The 21,537-nt window shown below is 40.5% G+C and overlaps 1 protein-coding gene across 1 annotated transcript in view; it reads right to left on the bottom strand.

Annotated features, from left to right (window-relative positions):
• The window catches only part of LOC116517887, a 24,900-nt gene extending 3,363 nt beyond the window's left edge, over positions 1-21,537 (bottom strand). Inside the window, exons 1-7 of the mRNA XM_032231071.1 lie at positions 21,340-21,537; positions 19,307-19,431; positions 18,259-18,394; positions 8,298-8,513; positions 7,287-7,457; positions 625-768; positions 494-543 (exon numbers count right to left, since the gene is read on the bottom strand). Of these exons, the coding sequence (XP_032086962.1) occupies positions 494-543; positions 625-768; positions 7,287-7,457; positions 8,298-8,513; positions 18,259-18,394; positions 19,307-19,431; positions 21,340-21,537 (1,040 nt within the window). The remainder of the gene's footprint in view (positions 1-493; positions 544-624; positions 769-7,286; positions 7,458-8,297; positions 8,514-18,258; positions 18,395-19,306; positions 19,432-21,339) is intronic.

Genomic DNA, 21,537 nt, shown 5'->3' with positions numbered 1-21,537 from the left:
TACTTATACCTGTTATCTTGTACATGTTTGACAAACTAAATAAAAAAAACTGGGGCATGTCTACCTAACTACCACATTGCTCAGCAAGAGAAGTTCTGGTATCAACCGTGGTGGTAAGTTGAGAGCTACTTTAGACAGAAGTTCAAGTTGAAATTTTGAAAGCTTGACAAACGTAACACATGCTTTGCTTTAAAAAAATTGCTGTATGTATGTATGTGCAACATGCTCAACCCATTTCTGCATGTTCAAAATACACTGAATCATAAACTAACCAAAGAGGCATTTAAGCTCAAACGTAGACAGCCTAGGTATGTTGGGAAGAAACAAGCTGGTTAAGCATGATTGGGTCCTCATTCCCCATACAGTATATAATTGAAATATCCTACACTATTTGAAGGGATAAATAAATACCATCTGTAGCTGCTCTATCTTGTTTTTCTCCTTTTCACCACAACATCCCCACTTACTCTACTATCATGATCCCAGAACTCACATTGTGTAGTTCTCAATTCTGGTGAAGAGATCTCCAAATATGACTGCTGCCTGGAATGAGAAGAGCACATCAGAAGCAAGAAATGCCGGAGTCTGCCCTGGTTCAGTCAGCAAATATGTCCAGAGCCATACCTGTTGTGGCGACCACGGTTTCTCATTGATTTTGTGGAGATCTGGAATCTGGCCTCCAAATATCAGCAGTGAATTGGGAACAAATTCAATTAAATCATCTGGAACATTATTTAAGATGTCATCAAGAGAGGAGTTTGAGAGGATCTGCAAATGGCCCGAAGAAAGTCAGGTGAACTGCTCCAACCAGCAGGTTTTAAAAGGTGCATACATGCGGAATATTTGTTTAAGGAAGGGGGGAACCCCAGAAAATTAGGGGACGGGAAGGGAGACCTAATTATACATAGCTGGATCCTTTCTCCACAGGGTCATAATCCCCAATGACCTTGTGGGAAAGGCTCATAGAATCATAGGACTGGATGGGATCTTGGAGGTCTTCTAGTCCAACCCCCTGCTCAAGTAGATACCATTCTGGACAAATGATTGTCCAATCTTTTCTTGAAAACCTCTAGCAATGGAGCACTCAACTCCAAGAGGGAAGCAGTTCCATTGATTAATTGCCCTGTCAGGAAATGCCTCCTTAATTCCAGGTTGAATCACCCTCTGACAAGCTTCCACCCATCACTTCTTGTTCTGCGCTCAGGTCCTGTGGAGAATAAATGATGCTCTCTTCCCTGTGATGGCCTTTAAGTATTAGAAGACAGCTAACCCTTCTCTTCATTAGGCTAAACATACCTGGTTCCTTTAGCTGTTCATGACCCTCCAGACCCCTTATCATTTTTGTTGTTCTCTGAACTCTTTCTAGGACCTCAGGATCTTTGTGAATTGTGGTGACCAGAACTGGACACGGGATTCCAAGTAAAGTCTCACCGGTGCAGTCTAAAGCAGTACCACCACTTCCCGTAATCTTCATGCTATTCCAGGGAGCTGTCCACCAGCAAGACGGAACCCTCCATGCCTCTCCCTTCACCACCTCCACCCCCAGGTATGGTGAGCCCCACAATAAGACTCAACACCGGATTGCACGTGCGCACTTGTGCCCTGCAGTCGCATGTGGCGCCCCACTCCACCCCGGGTTCCTTTTGCATTCCATTTTGGTGCCTTCAGGCGGAACAGAGCGCAGAGCCAGGATGCTGTGTAGGGCACACATCCCTCCACCCGGTCCAAACCGGGAGCAACCCATCTCTGATCGAGATCCTTCTGAATCTTTTTTTTTTTTTTAATATATTTTATTCATTTTCACATTCAATTTTACAATCACTTATATACTGGATATTTGCTATAAGAAAAGAAATAAAAGAAAAGAAAAAAGAAAACACGATTCATCATCATTCAGCATAAGACAAAACCCCACCTGACACTTCCAACCTCCATACACCCCATCTTCCCCCTCCAACTTTCCTTTCCTCCCTCTAACACTCCCCTTTCCTACTTCCCTTTCCCCTCAAACCTTCCTTCTTACACCCTCCTTACATTCCCCTCTCACTCCCTCCTTGCTCCTCCCTCTTCTTTCCTTCTACCTCTCCCCTTGGTGTATTCCTTTATTCAACTCTTATTTATTAATATTGAACTATAAAGATAGAAAATAGGAAACAAAATATGATAAAAAGAGAAAGAGAAAAAAAAAACCAAGGAAAAAAATATAAAGAAAGAAAAAAAAGAAAAGACAACCGTATACAAGTGCATTCTTCTTCTTATTGAAACTATATTACCACCCACCCACCCACCCCCCATAGGTCCCCCTCCCTAGTCCCCCCCGACTTCCCAGGGCCCACACCTGGCATTGTCCTCTGTCAAACCCCTTCTAAAGTATCTTGTGATCCTATGAATTAAAAATAAAAGTAATATAAGAAAAAAAATTGATACAAAAAAAATTACAAATTATAAAAAGAAAAAGAAAAAAAAAAAGAAAAAAGAAAAAACTCTTTGTATTTAGCTCAGCCCCCCATCTTTATTAATGTTTAAGCAGTATAAATCATTCTATATATATTTTATTCTCGTCTCTTGCTTCTTTGTTATTTACCCGAACTTCCTGTAGACTCCCCAGTTCATCTTCCTTAACCTTATATTCAAATAAAAATTTATGCAAATTTATGCAGACATCAGTTTTCGATCTAGCTCAAAATGATCTCACCAAACTTTCCTTTCTAGTAGGATTTAAACAGCGTGGATCATTCCACCTATTCAAATAATAATTTACCCAAGAATCAGTTTACATTCTGTCTCGAGATAATCTCACCAAGCTTTCCCTTCTAATAGAGTTTAAACAACGTAGATTATTCCGCATGAATTTTACCCTCATCCCTTGCTTCTCTGATATTTACCACAACTTCCTGTAGTCACTCCAACTAATCTTTCTTAACCTTATTTTCGAATAATAATTTACACAAGAGTCAGTTTGCCTTTTAACTCAAAGTAATCTGATCAAGCTTTCGCTACCCCTCCACCTACCCCGCGTTACCCGGCTCCCTTCCTCCCAAACCAAAATTCAGTAAAATTACCATCTCCACTCTCTTCACTTTAAAGTCCTGAACAATTTAAGCTAAAGTTCAAACATATAAGTCCCGTGAAATGTGTTCAACATCCGCTCCACGTAATTCAGTCCCAATATCACACCACCAGTATCCAATTCCGCTTTTTCAACCGGAGAGAGATCGCAAACCCCCATTCAATCCACAACTTTGAGAAATATTTTGAAATGTCTAACAGGAAAACATCATAGTCTAGAGACTGAATATCTTGCAAATTGTTGGGTCTAAACAGGATTACCGTATCTTAAACCAAACAAATATTTTGAAGACATAGCTAAATCCTCGATCTCCGCTCTTCTGCTTCTCCAGGAGGGGGAGAGCTACACCCTCCGTCTTGCAGCCATGTGGTCTGCTGCTTGCCTTCCCCTCCGCCTTGTCTTTCCTCTTTTCCGAGTGAGTCAGGAAGTCCCGCCTTCAAAGTCTTATAGTAGAAATCTTGAGCTTCCGAAACAGAATTGAGACGAAATCTTTGATTCTCAAATGTGACCGTGATGCCAGCTGGTGCTTCCCATTTATACTGAATCTGGTGTTTTCTAAGCTCTTCAGTTAGAAAAGTATAGTCTCTTCTTGCTTTTAACATCTGGGATGGTATTTCTTTGAAGACAATCAAATCCTGCCCATCAACTCGCAACCTATTGTTGTAAAACTTTTGTATGATCGCATTTCTGGATTCTTTTGTGGAGAAATATATGATTATGTCCTTCGGGAGCTGTCGCTGTTCTGCTACCAACGAATTCTGGCGATAGATTTTCCAAATCTGCCAATCAAAATTAAATCCCGGACTTCCCACTGCATGACTGAAGGCCTCAACAAAAGTCTGTTTCAAATTCTCTCGCTCCTTTTCACGCAATCCTCTGACTCTTATTGCAAATGCCTTCCTATTAAAATTTATCATAATGAGCTGTTCTTGAGTATCTCTAATTTTTTGTTGTAATGTTTGCATGTTAGTAGTCAAATTAGAATTAGCCTCCTCCAAACTTTCCAATTTATTCTCCATTTCAGCGGTGTAATCTGTCAGAGCAGACACGGCTACAAACGTATTCGCCTTCATTTGGGCAATCTTAGTCTTTAAGTTATCATATAACTCCAATACAAATTCTTTAATTTCCTGTTTAAAGTCATTAAGCATTTGAAAAAAAAATTCCTGTGTTAAGAAATCTCCAGTAGAGGGCGTAGGAGACAAGGGCAGCGATTTTGTAACAGATTCTTTAAGCACATTCGTAGAAAAACGCTTCGGCTTTGACCTGGGAGCCATCATGAGTAAAGAGATAAACAAATAAACAGCGCTCTCGCTCCCCTCAATTTCCAAAAAAAAATTTTGTTTGTAGATTTTGGGTAGTTAATGAGTAATAGTCTCCAGGAAGGTAAAGCCGGCTAAGTACATCCCCTATCAGTCACCAACGGAGAAAAATCGCCATTTTGTAATGCGTTTAAACAAAGAAGCCTCTAGGACAAACGAGGCTGGTGTTTAAGATAGTAATAAATGTAAAACCTCTCAGGGGTGGGACCCGCTCGTATTAATCATAACTTCAAACAACTTTGCTTTGTCCTGAGGGGGGAGTCTCCTGTCTAGGGCTGCAAAAAAGGCAGCTGAGAAGAACTGGCTGGAGATAAGGGCTCAGCTAACGCTGGATCTAATCTCCGTCCACAGCCAAAAAAAAGGAAGAAGGCTGTGAACTACGAATAGACCCTAGCCACTGGGCTTCTCCCTGCCCCTTTCTTGCCAAAAAGGGGTGATATCTTTGATCTTATTTAGATATACAGACCAGATCTCTGAGAGGAGCTCTGTTGAGCTCCCGTCGGCGACAGGCTCCTCCCCCAGAAGTCGAGATCCTTCTGAATCTTGAGTCTATCTTCCAAATGACTGACAATTCCCTTCAGCTTGGTGTCGTCTACAAATTTTAATGATTTCCCCTTTCTGTTCTTCATCTACATGACTTATGAAGATATTGAAAAGTACTGGGCCTAAGACCGAACCTTGTGTGTTTCCCTCCATGTAGATGTAGTTCCATTGAGGACTACATGCTTGAGAGCAGTTGATCAGCCAATTATGAATCCATCAGATGGTGAAGCTGTCTAACCCACATTGTTCTATCTTATCAAGAATTAGGTTGTGGTCTACTTTATCAAATGCATTACTTAATATGTTTGTATGCTTATTTACAATTAAAGACTTTTATAACTCAGAGGTTGCTTTTGGGAGAGTTGTTCTCCTGAAAGGCAGTTATAATAATTGTACAAAATAAATAAATCAGAAACTTAATGACAAATTTCAACATTATTCCCAATCCAGCTGGATGGCAGGGAAACTGTGGGGTTGTAAAGCTCTACCTACCACTGCAACTTTCTTCATCAGCAGCTGACAGAAGCAAGAAAGCAGCCGCCGCAACACTGGCCAACTTTGTCTCTGAGTTACCTACAGCAAGAGCAAGAGCCAAAGGCGACCCCCTCCCCCTTTCACTGTTGGTCTCCAACCAGGGGTTAGAGCTAACTGCCAGGGAAGCTTTAATCAGCCTTTCTGCAGTGACCAAGGATTGGCCTGGATGCTGCAAAGACCTCCCAACTCTCATATTCTTTGATTTACAGCAGATGCGGCTTGTTGAATTGTCTATTTATTTATTTATATATTATTCTATTCTATTCTATTTATTTATTTATTTGTTTGTTTGACTTATATACTGCTTCATAGGGCTTTCAGCCCTCTCTAAGCAGTTTACAAATTTTTTAGCAAATTGAGTCAGCAACTTGCCCCCACAGTCCGGGTCCTCATTTCACCCACCTCAGAAGAATGGAAGGCTGAGTCAACCTTGAACCGGTGAGATTTGAACCGCTGAACTGCAGATCACAGTCAGCTAAAGTGGCCTGCAGTACAGCACCCTAACCACTGCGCCACCTCGGCTCTTATATTCATTTATCTGAGCAATCCTAAAGGGACCCACCCAGGGGCGAAATCCTCCCAGTACGGGCCGGTTTGCCCGAACCGGTAGGGACGGTAGACCGTGGTTCTCCGAATCAGGGGTAAAAATCCCTGGTAGCCCCGCCCTCGCCACTGCCTGGTCTGGCTAAGCCTGCCTGGCGAACTACTAGCTTTTTCCCACCAGCCTCCAGCTTGCTTAGCTTCTCTTTTCAGACCGAATCCCAAGCTGTTGGAGGCAGAATGCCTGCCTTGCTGTTCGCCTGTTGCTTCTGAAATCCCTCAGCTGCAGCCTGCAATCCATCTCATCGGCTAGCAACTGAATCTGCCTGCCTGCCTGCCGCCTGCCTTGTGCCTTCAATAGTAAGTTGGGGGGGGGGGTACTTTAAAAAAAAGGTTACTTGGGGTTTTTTTAGGAATTTTTTTTTTAGGAAATAATAGTCATTTAAAATTAAAAAGTCTTAGCTGCTTTTATAGTTTTAGATTTGTGCAGCTTTCTGAGTTTTTGTGTGTTTCTTTAATGTTTCATACTCAGTACACAAACACACAAAATCACACGAAGCTGTATGTGACATTTTGTGCTTGTGAACAGTTGGTTTTGTGAGTTCTCTGTGACTGTGAGTTTCCTGCTTGTTGTAGGGGACATTTTGTGTGCTTTTACATTGTGTGAGAGTTGCATAATGGCATTGTGTTTTTGTTAAGTGTGAAAGTTGGTTTTTGACCTCTTTGTGGCTCTGTGAGTTTCCTGCTTGTGGCAGGGGCCCTTTTGTGTGAGGTGCAGCTGCTTCTGCATTGTGTTGTTTTTGTGTTAAAACTAATGTTTTGTATTTTGTGTGCTTTTGCATTGCTCCTATCACTGGTCCTCAGCTAACAAAGCTCTTTTTCTTCCTTTTGTAGTAGCAGCCTTTACCAGCAAGAATGAAAAGACAACAAACTTTGGTCGGTTTCTTGGCCAAGAAACCAAAACTGTCAGATAATACATTTTTGTAGGTCATTATTATCATTGGTGCATCGAAGACAACACTTTTATTGCTCTTACGTTAAGTATTCTTATATAAATATTCTTCATTATTCTTATTTAAGTATTAAATGCACGAAATGATTGGTATGTTTTCTTTTTGTAGATCATAAGGGCAAAGAAGTGAGGGTGACTTTGCCATGCCCACCCAGTCACATGACCACCAAGCCTCACCCACAGAACTTGTAGGGAAAATCTTTAGATTTCACCACTGGATCCACCCTTTTCCCAACATTTCTTATCGTCACTTTTCTCCTCTTACCTTGCTGACAAAGGCCTTCTTCACATGATTGGGACTTTTTCTGAAAGCTCTCTGAAAGCTCACATTCTTGGCCAGCTTAACTATGGAACTGGCTGCCATGGTGTCAAAACTGTTACCCGGCAAGCCTTCTGCCAGGGTACCGAGATGCTCAAATTTCTCCACTGTGTCTAGCTGCAGGAAGAAGGAGGCAGATGGTCAAGACTTAAATCACCTCTGCCTAGGATTTGCCTAGATTTGAGGGGGTGGAAGTGAAATGCCCTCTATTGGTGTCAACCACCCTAGCCATTACCCAACTTCTAACTCTGACCCCATCTGTCCAGAGCCCTGAAAGAAGAGGAGAGGAGATTCCAAGAGGCTAATTGTTTCCCTTGCTACTTTTCCTTTTCCTTTGTCTCAGTAGACAAAATGGAAACACATTTCAGAAGATGACCATGTCACTTCATCTCCTTCTCTTCTCTCACCCTCTTGCTTCCTTCTTTATCTCTTCTTTCATCAGGTGGCGGTATTGTGAATAGGCAGAATGAATACACAAAGGCCTCTTTTTGCACAGTACAATTACCAGAGACATTTTCCTACATTTTCTTTTCCTTTCCCAGCATTAGAAAAGTTAAGATCTATTCAGATCTTAGTGTCACCTTTGGAGATATGCTTTTGTAAGCCGTAATGGTACATAAAAAGCAGGGTGCTGGGCTCCACAGGGAAATTTAAAAAGTCAAGATCGTAACTGTGATTGCAATTTTGTCTTTTTAAAACTTTCCTGTGGGTGCCCTGGCAGGGCATGCATTAGTGGGAGATTGAGAGCGATGGCAGACAAGAAACTATTCTAGAGACAGGAGGGGAAAACATTAAGGTTTGTATATCTGCAGTGAGCTGGAATCCTCTCTCCATTGTGGTTTTTCTTCCAAAACTAAAATTAAAAAATATATCTTATTGAGTCACAATTACACCAGTTGAAAACTGGTGACACACACTGATATTAACAGATCAGAAATAGGAAGTCACAAGATTTACCTTGTAATTGAACAGGATCTTGTTTACCAGAATCTGGAATTGTCCTCTGTTCCAGTCTTTGACCTTGCCGAGTGATTCCAAAACCTTGTGATCTACTAGGTCTTGTGCTGTTAGATTTGAAATCTGACCCGTGGTGAGCCCCATTGCCTGCTGCCCCAAAGCTATCAAGGTCTGTTTATCAAATGTCTTGACTTGAGCCACAAGCATATGAGCAAGCTAGAAAAGAAAAGCTGGAAGTTATTCAACGTTGAGATATTTGAAGTACTAAATTGATTTGGAGAAAATTCCATGACAACATTTGATTTGTTTGTGTATATACAGGTGAAACTCGAAAAATTAGAATATCGTGCAAAAGTTCATTTATTTCAGTAATGAAACTTAAAGGTGAAACTAATATATGAGATAGACTCATTACATGCAAAGCAAGATAGTTCAAGCCGTGATTTGTCATAATTGTGATTATTATGGCTTACAGCTCATGAAAACCCCAAATCCACAATCTCAGAAAATTAGAATATTACATGCAATCAATAAAATAAGGATTGTTCAAAGAACAATATCGGACCTCTGAAAAGTATAAGCATGCATATGTACTCAGTACTTGGTTTGGGCCCCTTTTGCAGCAATTACTGCCTCAATGCGGCGTGGCATGGAAGCTATCAGCCTGTGGCATTGCTGAGGTGTTATGGAAGACCAGGATGCTTCAATAGCAGCCTCAGCTCTTCTGCATTGTTCGGTCTCATGTCTCTCATCTTTCTCTTGGCAATGCCCCATAGATTCTCTATGGGGTTCAGGTCAGGCGAGTTTGCTGGCCAATCAAGCACAGTAATCCCATGGTTATTGAACCAGGTTTTGGTGCTTTTGGCAGTGTGGACAGGTGCCAAGTCCTGCTGGAAAATGAAGTCAGCATCTCCATAAAGCTCATCTGTGGAAGGAAGCATGAAGTGGTCCAAAACCTCCTGGTAGACGGCTGCGTTCACCCTGGACTTAATGAAGTACAGTGGACCAACACCAGCAGATGACATGGCTCCCCAAATCAGCACAGACTGTGGAAACTTCACACTGGACTTCAAGCATCTTGCAGTGTGTGCCTCTCCATTCATCCTCCATACTCTGGGTCCTTGGTTTCCAAATGAGACACAAAAGTTGCTCTTATCAGAAAAGAGGACTTTGGACCATTGAGCAACAGACCAGGTCTGTTTTTCTTTAGCCCAGGTAAGATGCTTCTGACATTGTTTGTTGTTCAGGAGTGGCTTGACAAGAGGAATACGACATTTGAAGCCCATGTCCAGTCTGTGTGTGGTGGCTCTTGATGCACTGACTCCAGCCTCAGTCCACTCCTTGTGAAAGTCCCCAATACTTTTGAATGGCTTTTTCTTGACAATCCTCTCCAGGCTGCGGTCATCCCTGCTGCTTGTGCACCTTTTTCTTCCACACTTTCCCCTTCCACATAACTTTCTATTAATGTGCTTTGATACAGCACTTTGGGAACATCCAACTTCTTTTGCAACTACCTTTTGAGGCTTTCCCTCCTTATGGAGGGTGTCAATGATGGTTTTCTGCACAACTGTCAGGTCAGCAGTATTTCCCATGATTGTGATCCCTACTGAAGCAGACTGAGAGACCATTTAAAGCCTCAGAACCCTTTGCAGGTGTTATGGCTTAATTAGCTGATTAGAGTGGGACATTTTGAGCCTAGAATATTGCACCTTTTCACAATATTCTAATTTTCTGAGATTGTGAATTTGGGGTTTTCATGAGCTGTAAGCCATAATCATCACAATTATGACAAATCATGGCTTGAACTATCTTGCTTTGCATGTAATGAGTCTATCTCATATATTAGTTTCACCTTTTAAGTTCCATTACTGAAATGAATGAACTTTTGCACAATATTCTAATTTTTCGAGTTTCACCTGTATTTGTTAAAAGGCCCTGACCTTATCCTTTGAAACTTTGGTACAACTTCCAAGTCATCATTTAATTCTGCTGTTCAGTTTGCTGCTCAGGCCAAGGAATGGGAGGTCAAATAATCTCCTTGAAAATCTTTTGAGCATTTACAGGTCTAGAGTTCCAGATGGCTTCCTCGTCACCACAGGACGCCCTGGGAGCCACTTTCGTATGATATATCCTCCTGGTATGCATTTGAGTGAGCGAGTGATGGAATTGAGGAGGAGGAGGAGAGGAGGAGCCAATGTCGCAAGGAGACGATGTACGATCTCAGTGCTCTGAGTTCGCTGCCGATACTTTTGCCACTGGGTGGTCCAAATGGACCTAAACCATCCCGCAGAGACGGTGAATGGGAACAATGCTTCCTGCTGATTCAGGGACATCGCAAAGTCCCTGATCAATCCAGGAGAAGTTCTTCTAGCTGGCAACAAAAGCACAGCCCCTAGGCTGATGAAGTTGGGGCGGCTCCGAAATGGAAGGATACGGAAAGAGAAAGTGTTTTCAGTTGGTGAGGAATTTTTACCGTTTTAAAAGAGACTGCCTATAAAAAACTTAATTGGAGAACAGAAGAAATAAGCAGCGGAATTAAGCTTTGAATGGTTTTGGACAGTGGGTTATCTTACTTTTTAAATGCTATTTTCATGGATGGAATTTATGCAAGCCTTTTAAAACAAATGGATTAAGTTTTCTTCTATCTTTTTATTATTTTTTGCAACCTATGGACTAAAATTCTCCTTCATTACTGCGTGTGTTTTTCCCCTTTTCTTCTCTATTTCATTCAAGAATTTGACTTTTTTTAAAACTTGGAATAAAAAAGATACAAAAGGCAACAAAGAAAATTGTAACAACAGAGGGAAAGATGACATTGCTACTTGGAGGCTGGAGGTTTGTGTATTGGAAACAAAACACTTTTACTTCCTCACTGATTATTCTGGTTGGCACTTCAAGATCTCACTGTTTTGTCTATAGAGAGTGATAAGAAGAAAAGCATACACATGTCCCTTTGAAGTATATCTTTAACCAGAGAAAAGTGAAAATAAAATCTCATTGTGAATTTATGCTAAATCTTGTAAAAACCTTCCAAGCCAGAGCAGCAGTATTTGTCAGCTGGAGATAAGGGCACAATCTTAACAGCAGAAAAAAACTTTAAGTTTGCAAAAGATATTGTTAGAAATTCAGAAATTATCAAACACATTTGAGAGGATGGAGAAGAAGTTGGAAAATCTAGAGCATCTAACAGCAAAATATGATGAAGAAGTTGGAGATGTTTATCAAGTGGAAAAAGTGGAGGTGAGTGTGAAGTTCCCAGAAGATGACCTAATTAATTTACGAGCCTCGAGACAAAGTTCAAAAGAAATCCAATCATTTATTAGGATCAACATTCTGGCGTGGACTCCTGTGGAGCCAAAGCTGCTTTCGTTTAATTGCGTTTGAACTTTACCCCTTCTGTCCTGCGTCATAACTCATATTCTGCAACTAGGCTGTGGAACGAGTTACCAACAGAGATCCGGACCCTCCCCACCCTTGCAGCCTTCCAAAAAGCCACCAAAACCTGGCTGTTCCGGCAGGCCTGGGGTTGCTGACTCAAACCAGGTCAACCCCCAATTAATCCGGATATATGTTGTGTTTTTAAAATGTTTGTATTGTCTTATGTTCTACCCCTGTATGTTATTTTATTTTATTCGTACTTGTAAGCCGCCCTGAGTCCCCCTCGAGATTGGGCGGCATATAAACCCATTAAATTGACAATTGACAATTGACATGAGATCCAACTCTGCCCGAAGGCATGCATGGAATTTCCCCTTCCATGCCAGCCTGATAATAGTCATGGCAATGCTTTAGAAGTTGACAATTAGAGTCCTAAAAACCGAAGAGAAAAATGACCACAAAGAATTTAAATCCGCTGATATCTATGGTGATTGATTTGTGTCTGGAAATGGAAAGAGTGGAATATGGAAAGGGGAATTAAATGAAGGGGAACTCTACCCCAGATGGCATAGTGAAATTTAGTGATAGTAGATATAGTTAAATAAATAATTGATAATGATAATAATGTATACATATGTATTGCTATGATAAGTAATAATTGGATATGAATATTGAATGATACCTATGAAAGGAAGATTAGAAATTTTTTGGTTATATATAAAGGTTAATAAAAAAGAACTAAGTCAAATTTAGTTAAGTTTTGATTATTAAAATGTTATGATAAAGGATACAGTCAAGGAGAGGAGGAACCAACGTCACTACGATACAGATGTACAGTCTTGATGCTGCGAGACCGCAGCTGATACTTTCGCCACTGGGTGATCCAATCGGACCTAAACCGTCCCGCAGAGATGGTGAAAAGGAAGAATACGTCTTGCTGATCTCAGGGACATTGCAAAGTCCCTGATCGATGCAAGAAAAGTTCTTCAAGCCGGCGACAAAAACCCAGCCAATGCTGATGAAGTCCAGTTGGCTCCAAAATGGAAGAGTATGGAAAGAGAAAGTGTTTCCAGGTGGTGAGGAATTTTTACCGTTTTAAAAGAGACTGCCTATAAAAAACTTAACATTAATTTAAATTGGAGAACAGAAGAAATAAGTGGCGGAATTAAGTTTGGAATGGTTTTGGACAGTGAATTATCTTATTTTTTAAATGCTATGTTCATGGCTGGAATTTATGCAAGCCTTTTAAAATGAATGGATTAAGTTTTCTTCTATTTTTTTTTCTTTTATTATTCTTTGTAACATATGGACTAAAATTCTCCTCTTTCATTACTGTGGGTGTTTTTCTAACTCATTCAAGAATCGGACCTTTCTTTTAACTTGGAATATAAAAAAGATACAAAAAGAAATAAATAAAATTGTAATAATAACACTGCTACTCGGAGGCTGGAGGTTTGTGTATTGGAAATGAAACACTTTTATTTTTCTTACTGATTATCCTGGCTTGGCACTCCAAGGTCTCACTGCCTGTTTCTAGAGAGTGATAAGAAGAAAAGCATACAGATGTCCCTTTGAAGTATATCTTTAACCAGAGAAAAGTGAAAATAAAACTTTATTGTGAATTTATGCTAAATCTTGTAAAAACCTTCCAAGCCAGAGCAGCAGTGTTTGTTAGCTGGAGATAATGGCACAACTTCAACAGCAGAAAGAAACTTTAAGCCTGCAAAAGATATTCTTAGTAATTAAGAAATTATCAAACACATTTGAGAGGATGGAGAAGAAGTTGGAAGACTTAGAGCATCTAACAGCAAAATATGATGAAGAAGTTGGAGATGTTTATCAAGTGGAAAAAGTGGAGGTTAGAATTCTAAAAACCTAAGAGGAAAATGGCCATAAAGAAATTAAATCTGCTGATATTTATGGTGATTTGGTTTGTGTCTGGAAATGGAAAAACTGAAATACTGAAAGAGGAATTAAATGGAGGGGAAATCTACCCCAGATGGCAAAATACAGAAGAAGAAGAAGAAACAAAAGAATTTATGGATTTAAAGAGAGAAATTTTATTATCAACATCATTGATAACACTACTGACAATTAAAGATAAGCTGATTAAGGAAACAGAAGAAGGGCATCGAAATTACATGAGAGATTTTATAAGCAATAAGTTGCTAAGAGGAGTCCATACAAATTTGATTAAGGAGATGATTAGATGACTGATACCACAAATGGCAGAAGACATGAGACTGTTTTGCTACTAGAAAGATACAGGTTGATAGATGGAAGTGTATAATTTAAAACTAGTTAAATTTAGTGAAATTTAGTAACTAGATATAGTTAAATAAATAATTGATAATGTTACTAATGTATACAATGTGTAGTGTTATGATAAGTAATAATTGGATATGAATATTGAATGGTACCCATGAAAGGAAGATTAGAAATCTTTTTGATTATATATAAAGGTTAATAAAAAAGAACTAAGTTAGATTCAGTTAAGTCTTGATTATTAGGAGGAAAAATGTTATGATACATGATATAGTCAAATAAAGGAGGGATAATGATAACAATGTGTGTATATATGTATGTGTGTATGTGTGTATTAAACATATATATATATATATATATATATATATATATATATATATATATATATATATATATATATATATATGTTATATTTATGCTGATAAATAAATAAAGGGAGACTAGTATAGATCTATTTCAAGCTATTTAGCTCTCATCAGCTAGCTAGCTGATGAGAGCTAAATAGCTTGAAATAGATCTATACTAGTCTCCCTTTATTTATTTATCAGCATAAATATAACAAATATAACAAAAAGGCAACAGTAACAAATATTGGGTTTCTGTCTGGATGGTCTCTTGTGACGAGCCTAATGACAGAGAGTGGAAGTGTGACCTTCCTCCCATACTTGGGCATACCAGGGGTTGTGACTTTATATTATATATATATATATATATATATATATATATATATATATATATATATATATATATATATATATATATATATATTTAAAGTCACAACCCCTGGTATGTATTAACCACTGATATTAACCACTCAGCTGATAACAGATCAGAGCCTGTGGCTTAGTGGTTAATACATCTGCCTAATATACAATACAGCCCAGGTTCGAATCCCAGTAAGGGTATGGCTAGCTGATGAGAGCTAAATAGCTTGAAATAGATCTATACTAGTCTCCCTTTATTTATTTATCAGCACAAATACCACACAAATGTAACAAAGGCAACAGTAAAATATTGGGCTTTCTGTCTGGATGGTCTCTTGTGACGAGCCGATGGACAGAGAATGGAAGCATTTAGCTTCGTCCCATAATTGGGGCATACCAGGGGTTGTGACTTTAAATATATACCTTTCTCCCTGGCTCAGCTGATAACGGATCAGAGCCTGTGGCTTAGTGGTTAATACATCTGCCTAATATGCAATACAGCTCAGGTTTGAATCCCAGTAAGGGTATGGCTAGCTGATGAGAGCTAAATAGTTTGAAATAGATCTATACTAGTCTCCCTTTATTTATTTATCAGCACAAATACCACACACACACACACACACACACACACACACACACACACACACATATATATATATATATATATATATATATATATATATATATGTACAACATAAGGAAACTGGATGTAAATTGTAAACAGTGATTTAGAAAGGATGATTAGAAAATTTTGTTACTAAATATTACGGATGTTTAGCTAGAATAGGACATAAGGATTCAGTGTTATTGGAGGATTTTAGAAATAGTAAATGAAATACCAGTATGTGGTTATGTATTAAATCTTGGTATATTTTATGATGAAGGACGTGTAAACAATTATAGTCAAATGATTATGGTAATATGTATAAATATCTGAGTTAAAATATTTGAGTTAATATGAATTATGATTGATGTCTGTGGAAGAGACGCACGAAAGTCTTTTGTAACCAACTGGTACACTTTCTACAGTATATAAAGAAGGAAGATTCTTTATGTTGTGTTTGTTTTGAAAATAAAAAATAAATAAAAAATTATTTTAAAAAAGGATACAGTCAAACAAAGGAGGGATAATTATAACAATGTATATATATGCATGAGTACAACATAAGGAAATTGGATGCAAATTGTAAACAGTGATTTGGAAAGGAGGATTAGAAATTTTTGTTACTAAATAGTATGAATGTTTAGCCAGAATAGGCCATAAGGATTCAGTGTTATTGGAGGATATTAGAAATAGCAAATGAAATGCCAGTATGTGGTTATGTTTTAAATCTTGGTATATTTTATGATGAAGGACGTTTAAACAATTATAGTCAAATGAAAATGGAGCTATGATGATGGTAATATGTACAAATATATATATGAGTTAAAATACTTGAGTTAATATTAATTATGTTTGTTGACTATGGAAGAGATGCACGAAAGTCTTTTGTAACCAACCAATACACTTTCTACAGTATGTAAAGGAGGATTCTTTGTGTTGTGTCTGTTTTGAAAATTAAAAATAAAAAAAATATACATAAAAAAAGATATATCCTCCTGGTATGCATTTGAGTGAGTGAGTGATGGAATTGAGGTGCCACACGTCTCATTCAGAGACATTGCCTTCGGGGGTAGGTTCTGGCAGTAACTACTGCCGGTTTGCTCATGGGCGTGCTGTGTCCGCACGTGCATGCGCAGAGCAATACAAATTGTTCTGCGCATACGCAGAAGCAAAAAACAAGATGGTAGTGCATATGGTACCACCAGGAGAACGGTTCAGGGGCCTGGCAGGCCTGGGTTGCTGCCGGTTCCAGTGACCCAGGCCGCCAAACTACTACCGGTTTGGCCAAACCAGGCCAAACCAGTAGGAACCCACCACTGATTGCCTTGGTTTCAATCCCAGTCCGCACCTAAGGAAGCAGAATGTTGTCTTGACCCGTGACCCGACAAAAGGGCGAACGACAAAACCGCACCCGACTAAACCGCGTCGCTGACATCATCAACGTGGCGACAATAGCCAGCGCGGAGAAAGAAGGGTGCTTTAAATAGTGCATTGAAAGAAAGCCGATTTAACTTAAGGTAAGGGTTAGGTTTAGGGTTAGCTTTGGGGTTAGGTTAAGGGTTAGGTTTAGGGTAGGTTAAGGGTTAGGGTTAGGGTTAGGGTTAGGTTTAGGGTTAGGTTAAGGGTTAGGTTTAGGGTTAGGTTTAGGTTAAGGGTTAGGTTTAGGGTTAGGTTAAGGGTTAGGGTTAGGGTTAGGGTTAGGATTAGGTTTAGGGTTAGGGGTTAAGTTTAGGTTTAGGGTTTACAGCGTGCTTCTGTCTCCGCGCTGTTGTCGCCCTGTTGATGACGTCAGCGACGCAGTTTAGTTGGGCGCGGTTTTGTCGTTCGCCCTTTTGTCGGTGAACCATCTTGACCAGCTCTACATTTTAAATAGACCTCCCTTTCCTCTCAATACAATTTTTGTCATGAACAATGCACAAGGATGCCTTATCAATGATGTGGTTGACAGTGCTGAGAAGGACTAAGTTCTGCACTATTCCTATTGGCTGCCTGGGAGCTGTAGCCACACCTTTCCCCCTCCAGTCCCTTGCCAATGTCTCCAGGATAATTCTGATTTTGACAAGAATGTTTACATTGGTCTCTGTTCTTTTTTCAACAGAACCTAGGCTGATCCCCAATTAAGAGACAGTCCAAACAGCAGCTGTTTTCTAGCAGGAGGACAGGGTTCAGGGGAGGGGACCCTGCAGAACAAAGGGTGAGAGAGATGGTTATAATGGTGATGAACATGTGGCTGAAGATTAGCATGTTGCATTTTTGGAATTGATTTCTGAATAAGAAAACTTCTGTAAATCGAAACCAAAGAATCCCTGCATGCAACACAGATAGTTCTCTCTCTGTTGTCCCAGGTGCCAGCCCACCTCCATGCCTGTGATATGAAAAATGCTACTTATATTTACTTCCCAGGCCACTGTTCCTAGGCCAATCCTATCCATGACAAGGTCTCTGATCAGCCCTGTAGGGTCACCGTAAAGGAGCACCGACCATCTCTTCCTACTTCTATATTCTCTCTTACTTTATCAGGCAGCTTCTGCCATCTTTTACATCAAAGACAGGAACGGAGAAAGACCCACCTTCTCTGTACATTTCCCATGATACCAACTTGATCCCATTCATTGTGGAATGGCTCCACATTTGCATGTATAAGGAACATTTCTCTGTTCTAGCTTCTGGTGAACAACAACAGTGTCCCACTGAGAATAGAACCATGACCTCTCCCACCAGAAAAAATATTGGCTTTTCAAAGGGCATGAAAAAGAAAGTCAGTTGTATAAACAATTGGCTTGTTTAGACTGCATATTTAGCCAAAGAACAAATGTAGTTTGTTGTTTGATTTAGACTTTTCAGAAAAGATACCTGGAAAGGCTAGCGGTCCCAGCCCTCTTTCACTTCCCAATCCAATCCAGCAGTGCCCATGAATCTCCTTTCATGAATAAGCTTCAATATATATCACAAATTTAGGACTATCATTTTCTGAGCAACATGTACAAATAGAAAAGCTGAGTGAGTTCACCTGGCGGTCAGAGGCAGATGGGTTGGAAGAACTGCAATGGTGGTTGACCCGGGCAATGAAGCTCAAGGCCTCTGCAGGGCTCAGATGGGAGATCAAGGTTGAATGTTGTGCAAAACAAACGAGTTGATCTGGAAGGCTGGGAAGAAAGCAAAGACCAACCGCTGCTTCAGATTTATCCGAGACTCGTATCTTTGAAGATTTGGGTTAACTCTAGGCAGCTGCTAGGTGCTTCTTGAATTGATGCTCTGCAATAGCTACCGCTTGATGTACATGTCCTATTTTTCATGGATGCCTTTGATGGTGGCTCTGTGGTGATGCATGCATGTGGAAGGAGGGCACTCCTAGCAAAAGGCCCTGTTCGCCTTCGGTAGAGGGCTAATAGACAGGTGCTAAAGGTTAAGGAAAGCTTCCTTTGAGTTGGGCTTAATTCCTGATGACCTCATGGATCCATTTATGTAGGGGTTTGGGGGGTAACAATATAGATTTGCTGTATATAAAGTTAATACAGTTTGCCTTCTTTTTTTTCAGTATACATATTCTAGACTGGTTCTTCATCCAAGTATTGATCGGATATGAGACTGTTTAGCTTTTTCAGGCTCAAGCAAGATTAACTAACTAGTGTTTCACATTACGATTTGCTTCATACAGTGGCTGTTTCAGGCTGAAATGAAGCTTTCCCGAAGAGCTACTGTAAGATAGATAGGGTTAGTTTGGATCCACAACTCTGTTTTCCCTCCCATTCTATGCATTCACTCCACAGAATTGGAAATTTCCGTTTCCACAAAATGAAAATGTTTTTTACAACTACATAATTGTGCAGATTTTCTTACTATGTGATGGAAATTTCACACATGTATTTTTGAAATATTAGCATTCAAATACTTTTCCTTGAATTTCTTAATGGTTATCTGGAAAAGCAGCTTCAACAATTCTGTGTCTTATTTAAAGCTACAAAATATTTGCTTATCCGGGGAGGCTCCCATCCCCTAAATGTTATAGTTAATATATTAAAATATATTAATCACATCAGAAAGACATTTCAACTCACCTGTCAAGATTGAAATCCGAATCAACAGTAAATAATGCTGTAGCATACATTTCTGCCAAATCTTTACGGATTTTATTTCTATTGATCAGCTCCAGGTTGTCTCGGTTAAAAGCAAGATCTTGAAACTAAGAAAATACAAATTGTGTAAGGACTTTCCAGTATGAGGGATCAACCAGCAAATTTTATATCAGAATAGAGCTGGATGGGACCTTGTAGGCTTCTAGTCCAGCCCGCTGCTCAAGCAGGAGACCTTGGCGTATCCCATTTCAGACAAGTGACTGCCTAGCCTCTTCTTAAAAATCTCCAGTGAAGGAGAAACCACAACTTCTGAAGGCAAGCTCTTCCACTGGTTAATTGTCCTTACTATTAGGATGTTTCTCCTTAATTCCAGGTTGCTTCTCTCCTTGATTAATTTAGATCCATTGTTTCTTGTCCTGCCCTCTGATGCTTTGGAAAATAAATTGACCCTCTCCTCTTTGTGGCAGACTCTGAAATACTGGAATACTGCTATCATGCCCCCCTAGTCCTTTTTTACTTTAGACTAGCCAAACCGAAATCCTGTAACCATTCTTCACATGTTTTAGTCTCCAGGCCATCAACATGACTGACAACTGCAATAGCTCAGTTCTCACATCATGTTAAAATCAGTTAAATCATGATGAAATTCTACAAGCAAACATCGTACTTGTACCAACAGTCAGCTGAACACCCAATCCTCACAGTACTGTCTTATATCTAGGTATATTCACCCATCTTGTAAGGTTGTTTTATTATTATTATTATCCTTCTCATCTTCCTTACTACCCATTCTTCTTGGTATATTACCATTATTATTATTCTGTTGCTTCACATGTACATTGACAGCTTCTACACCAGACACAAATTCCTTGTGTATCTAATCACACTTGGCCAAATAAAACCTGTTCTGTTTTATTCTATTCTAATTCCTACTCTATTCTTCTGTTCTGGTCTCCAAGGTGGGGCGTGGGAGGAGTCACTGTGTGGGTATTGTTATGGCCCAATTGCCTGGAGACTGAGGAAATCTGAGGTCACACCCCCTGTTCCTCCTGGAGACTCCCCAGATTAACGTCAGCCTTCAGCCTAACAGGAGCTATTCAGTGACTCTCCAGTGAATAGAGTTAGGATATTTTTGTAGACTTTTTCTCCCTTTTGCAGTATCCACAGGATTTTCCTACAGCCTTATTTTACTTTTAGAAAATTTTTCCATCTCTCCTACCTCCCGGTGAAGGGGTGTGTGTGCAAGAAGCCAGGCCTGGCAGCAGCTGCCCTCCGGAGGTGAAGAGGAAGCCATCGGAGCTACAAAGACTCCGAGGGCAGCAAGAGGAGGAAGGAGTGGCTCAGCAGGAACCGCTCTAGACACGGACCGCATGGTCGGTGGTTGCCATCTTGGAATCGTGGGCGCATGTGCGCATAGCACTAAGGAGACTGTTGCAGTCTCCCAGCTCACCAGCACCTCCAGAGAACAGCTTCTTCAGGCCCGATTCCTTTGGCCATCAGTGGAGGCCCAGCGCAGGCGGTGCAGCAGCCTCTGATTGACCCGCAGGAGCCCAGAGGAGCACCGGATTGGCGAGCAGAGGCCTTGTGGAGGTAGAGAGAGAGAGAGAAAGACTCACAGTGAGTACTGCGATGGCGATGCCGCGAGGAACAAGGGAGCCAGGGCTCCCAGCTCTCTAGGGCCTGCTGATCCGAGTGAGGGAACCTCCAAGGGGGTAGGCCCCAGAACCCTACATTGCAGGGTTGTTTTCCCCCTCGTCATTCAGTTCCCTTCTGTGCAAGGCTAGGGCCACAGCAGATCTGGAGCCTCCTCCAAAGGCTAGCCAGAACCCCACCCCCAGCACTAGTGGGGAAAAGAAGAAGCAGGGCCCTTTTCACAGGCCCCCGGTGGAGAATGAGGAGATTCCAACTCCAGACCTTTTCATGGAGGCGCTCAAGTCACAGTGGACCAAGTTAGGGTCCTTCCCCACGCATGGGAGCAATGACCGTAGGTTCTACAATTTAAACCCAGCTTTCACCCAAGCTTTGCAGATGCCCTCCGTGGATGCTCCAGTGGCAGCCTTGGCTTCTGCTTCCTCCGTAGTAACAGGAGACATCTCCACCTGTCTGAAGGCAGAAGACAGGAGAGAGGAGCTGATCATGCGTAAGACCTTCCAGGCTGCTTTGTGGGCCATCAGGGCGGCGGCAACCGCATCCTTCTTTAATAGGTCCGCCAT

This window comes from Thamnophis elegans, chromosome 14 (genome assembly GCF_009769535.1).
Source record: "Thamnophis elegans isolate rThaEle1 chromosome 14, rThaEle1.pri, whole genome shotgun sequence".
Classification (NCBI taxonomy): domain Eukaryota; kingdom Metazoa; phylum Chordata; class Lepidosauria; order Squamata; family Colubridae; genus Thamnophis; species Thamnophis elegans.
The sequence above is the reverse complement of the archived record's forward strand: the minus strand, read 5'-3'. Positions and strand labels throughout refer to the sequence as shown.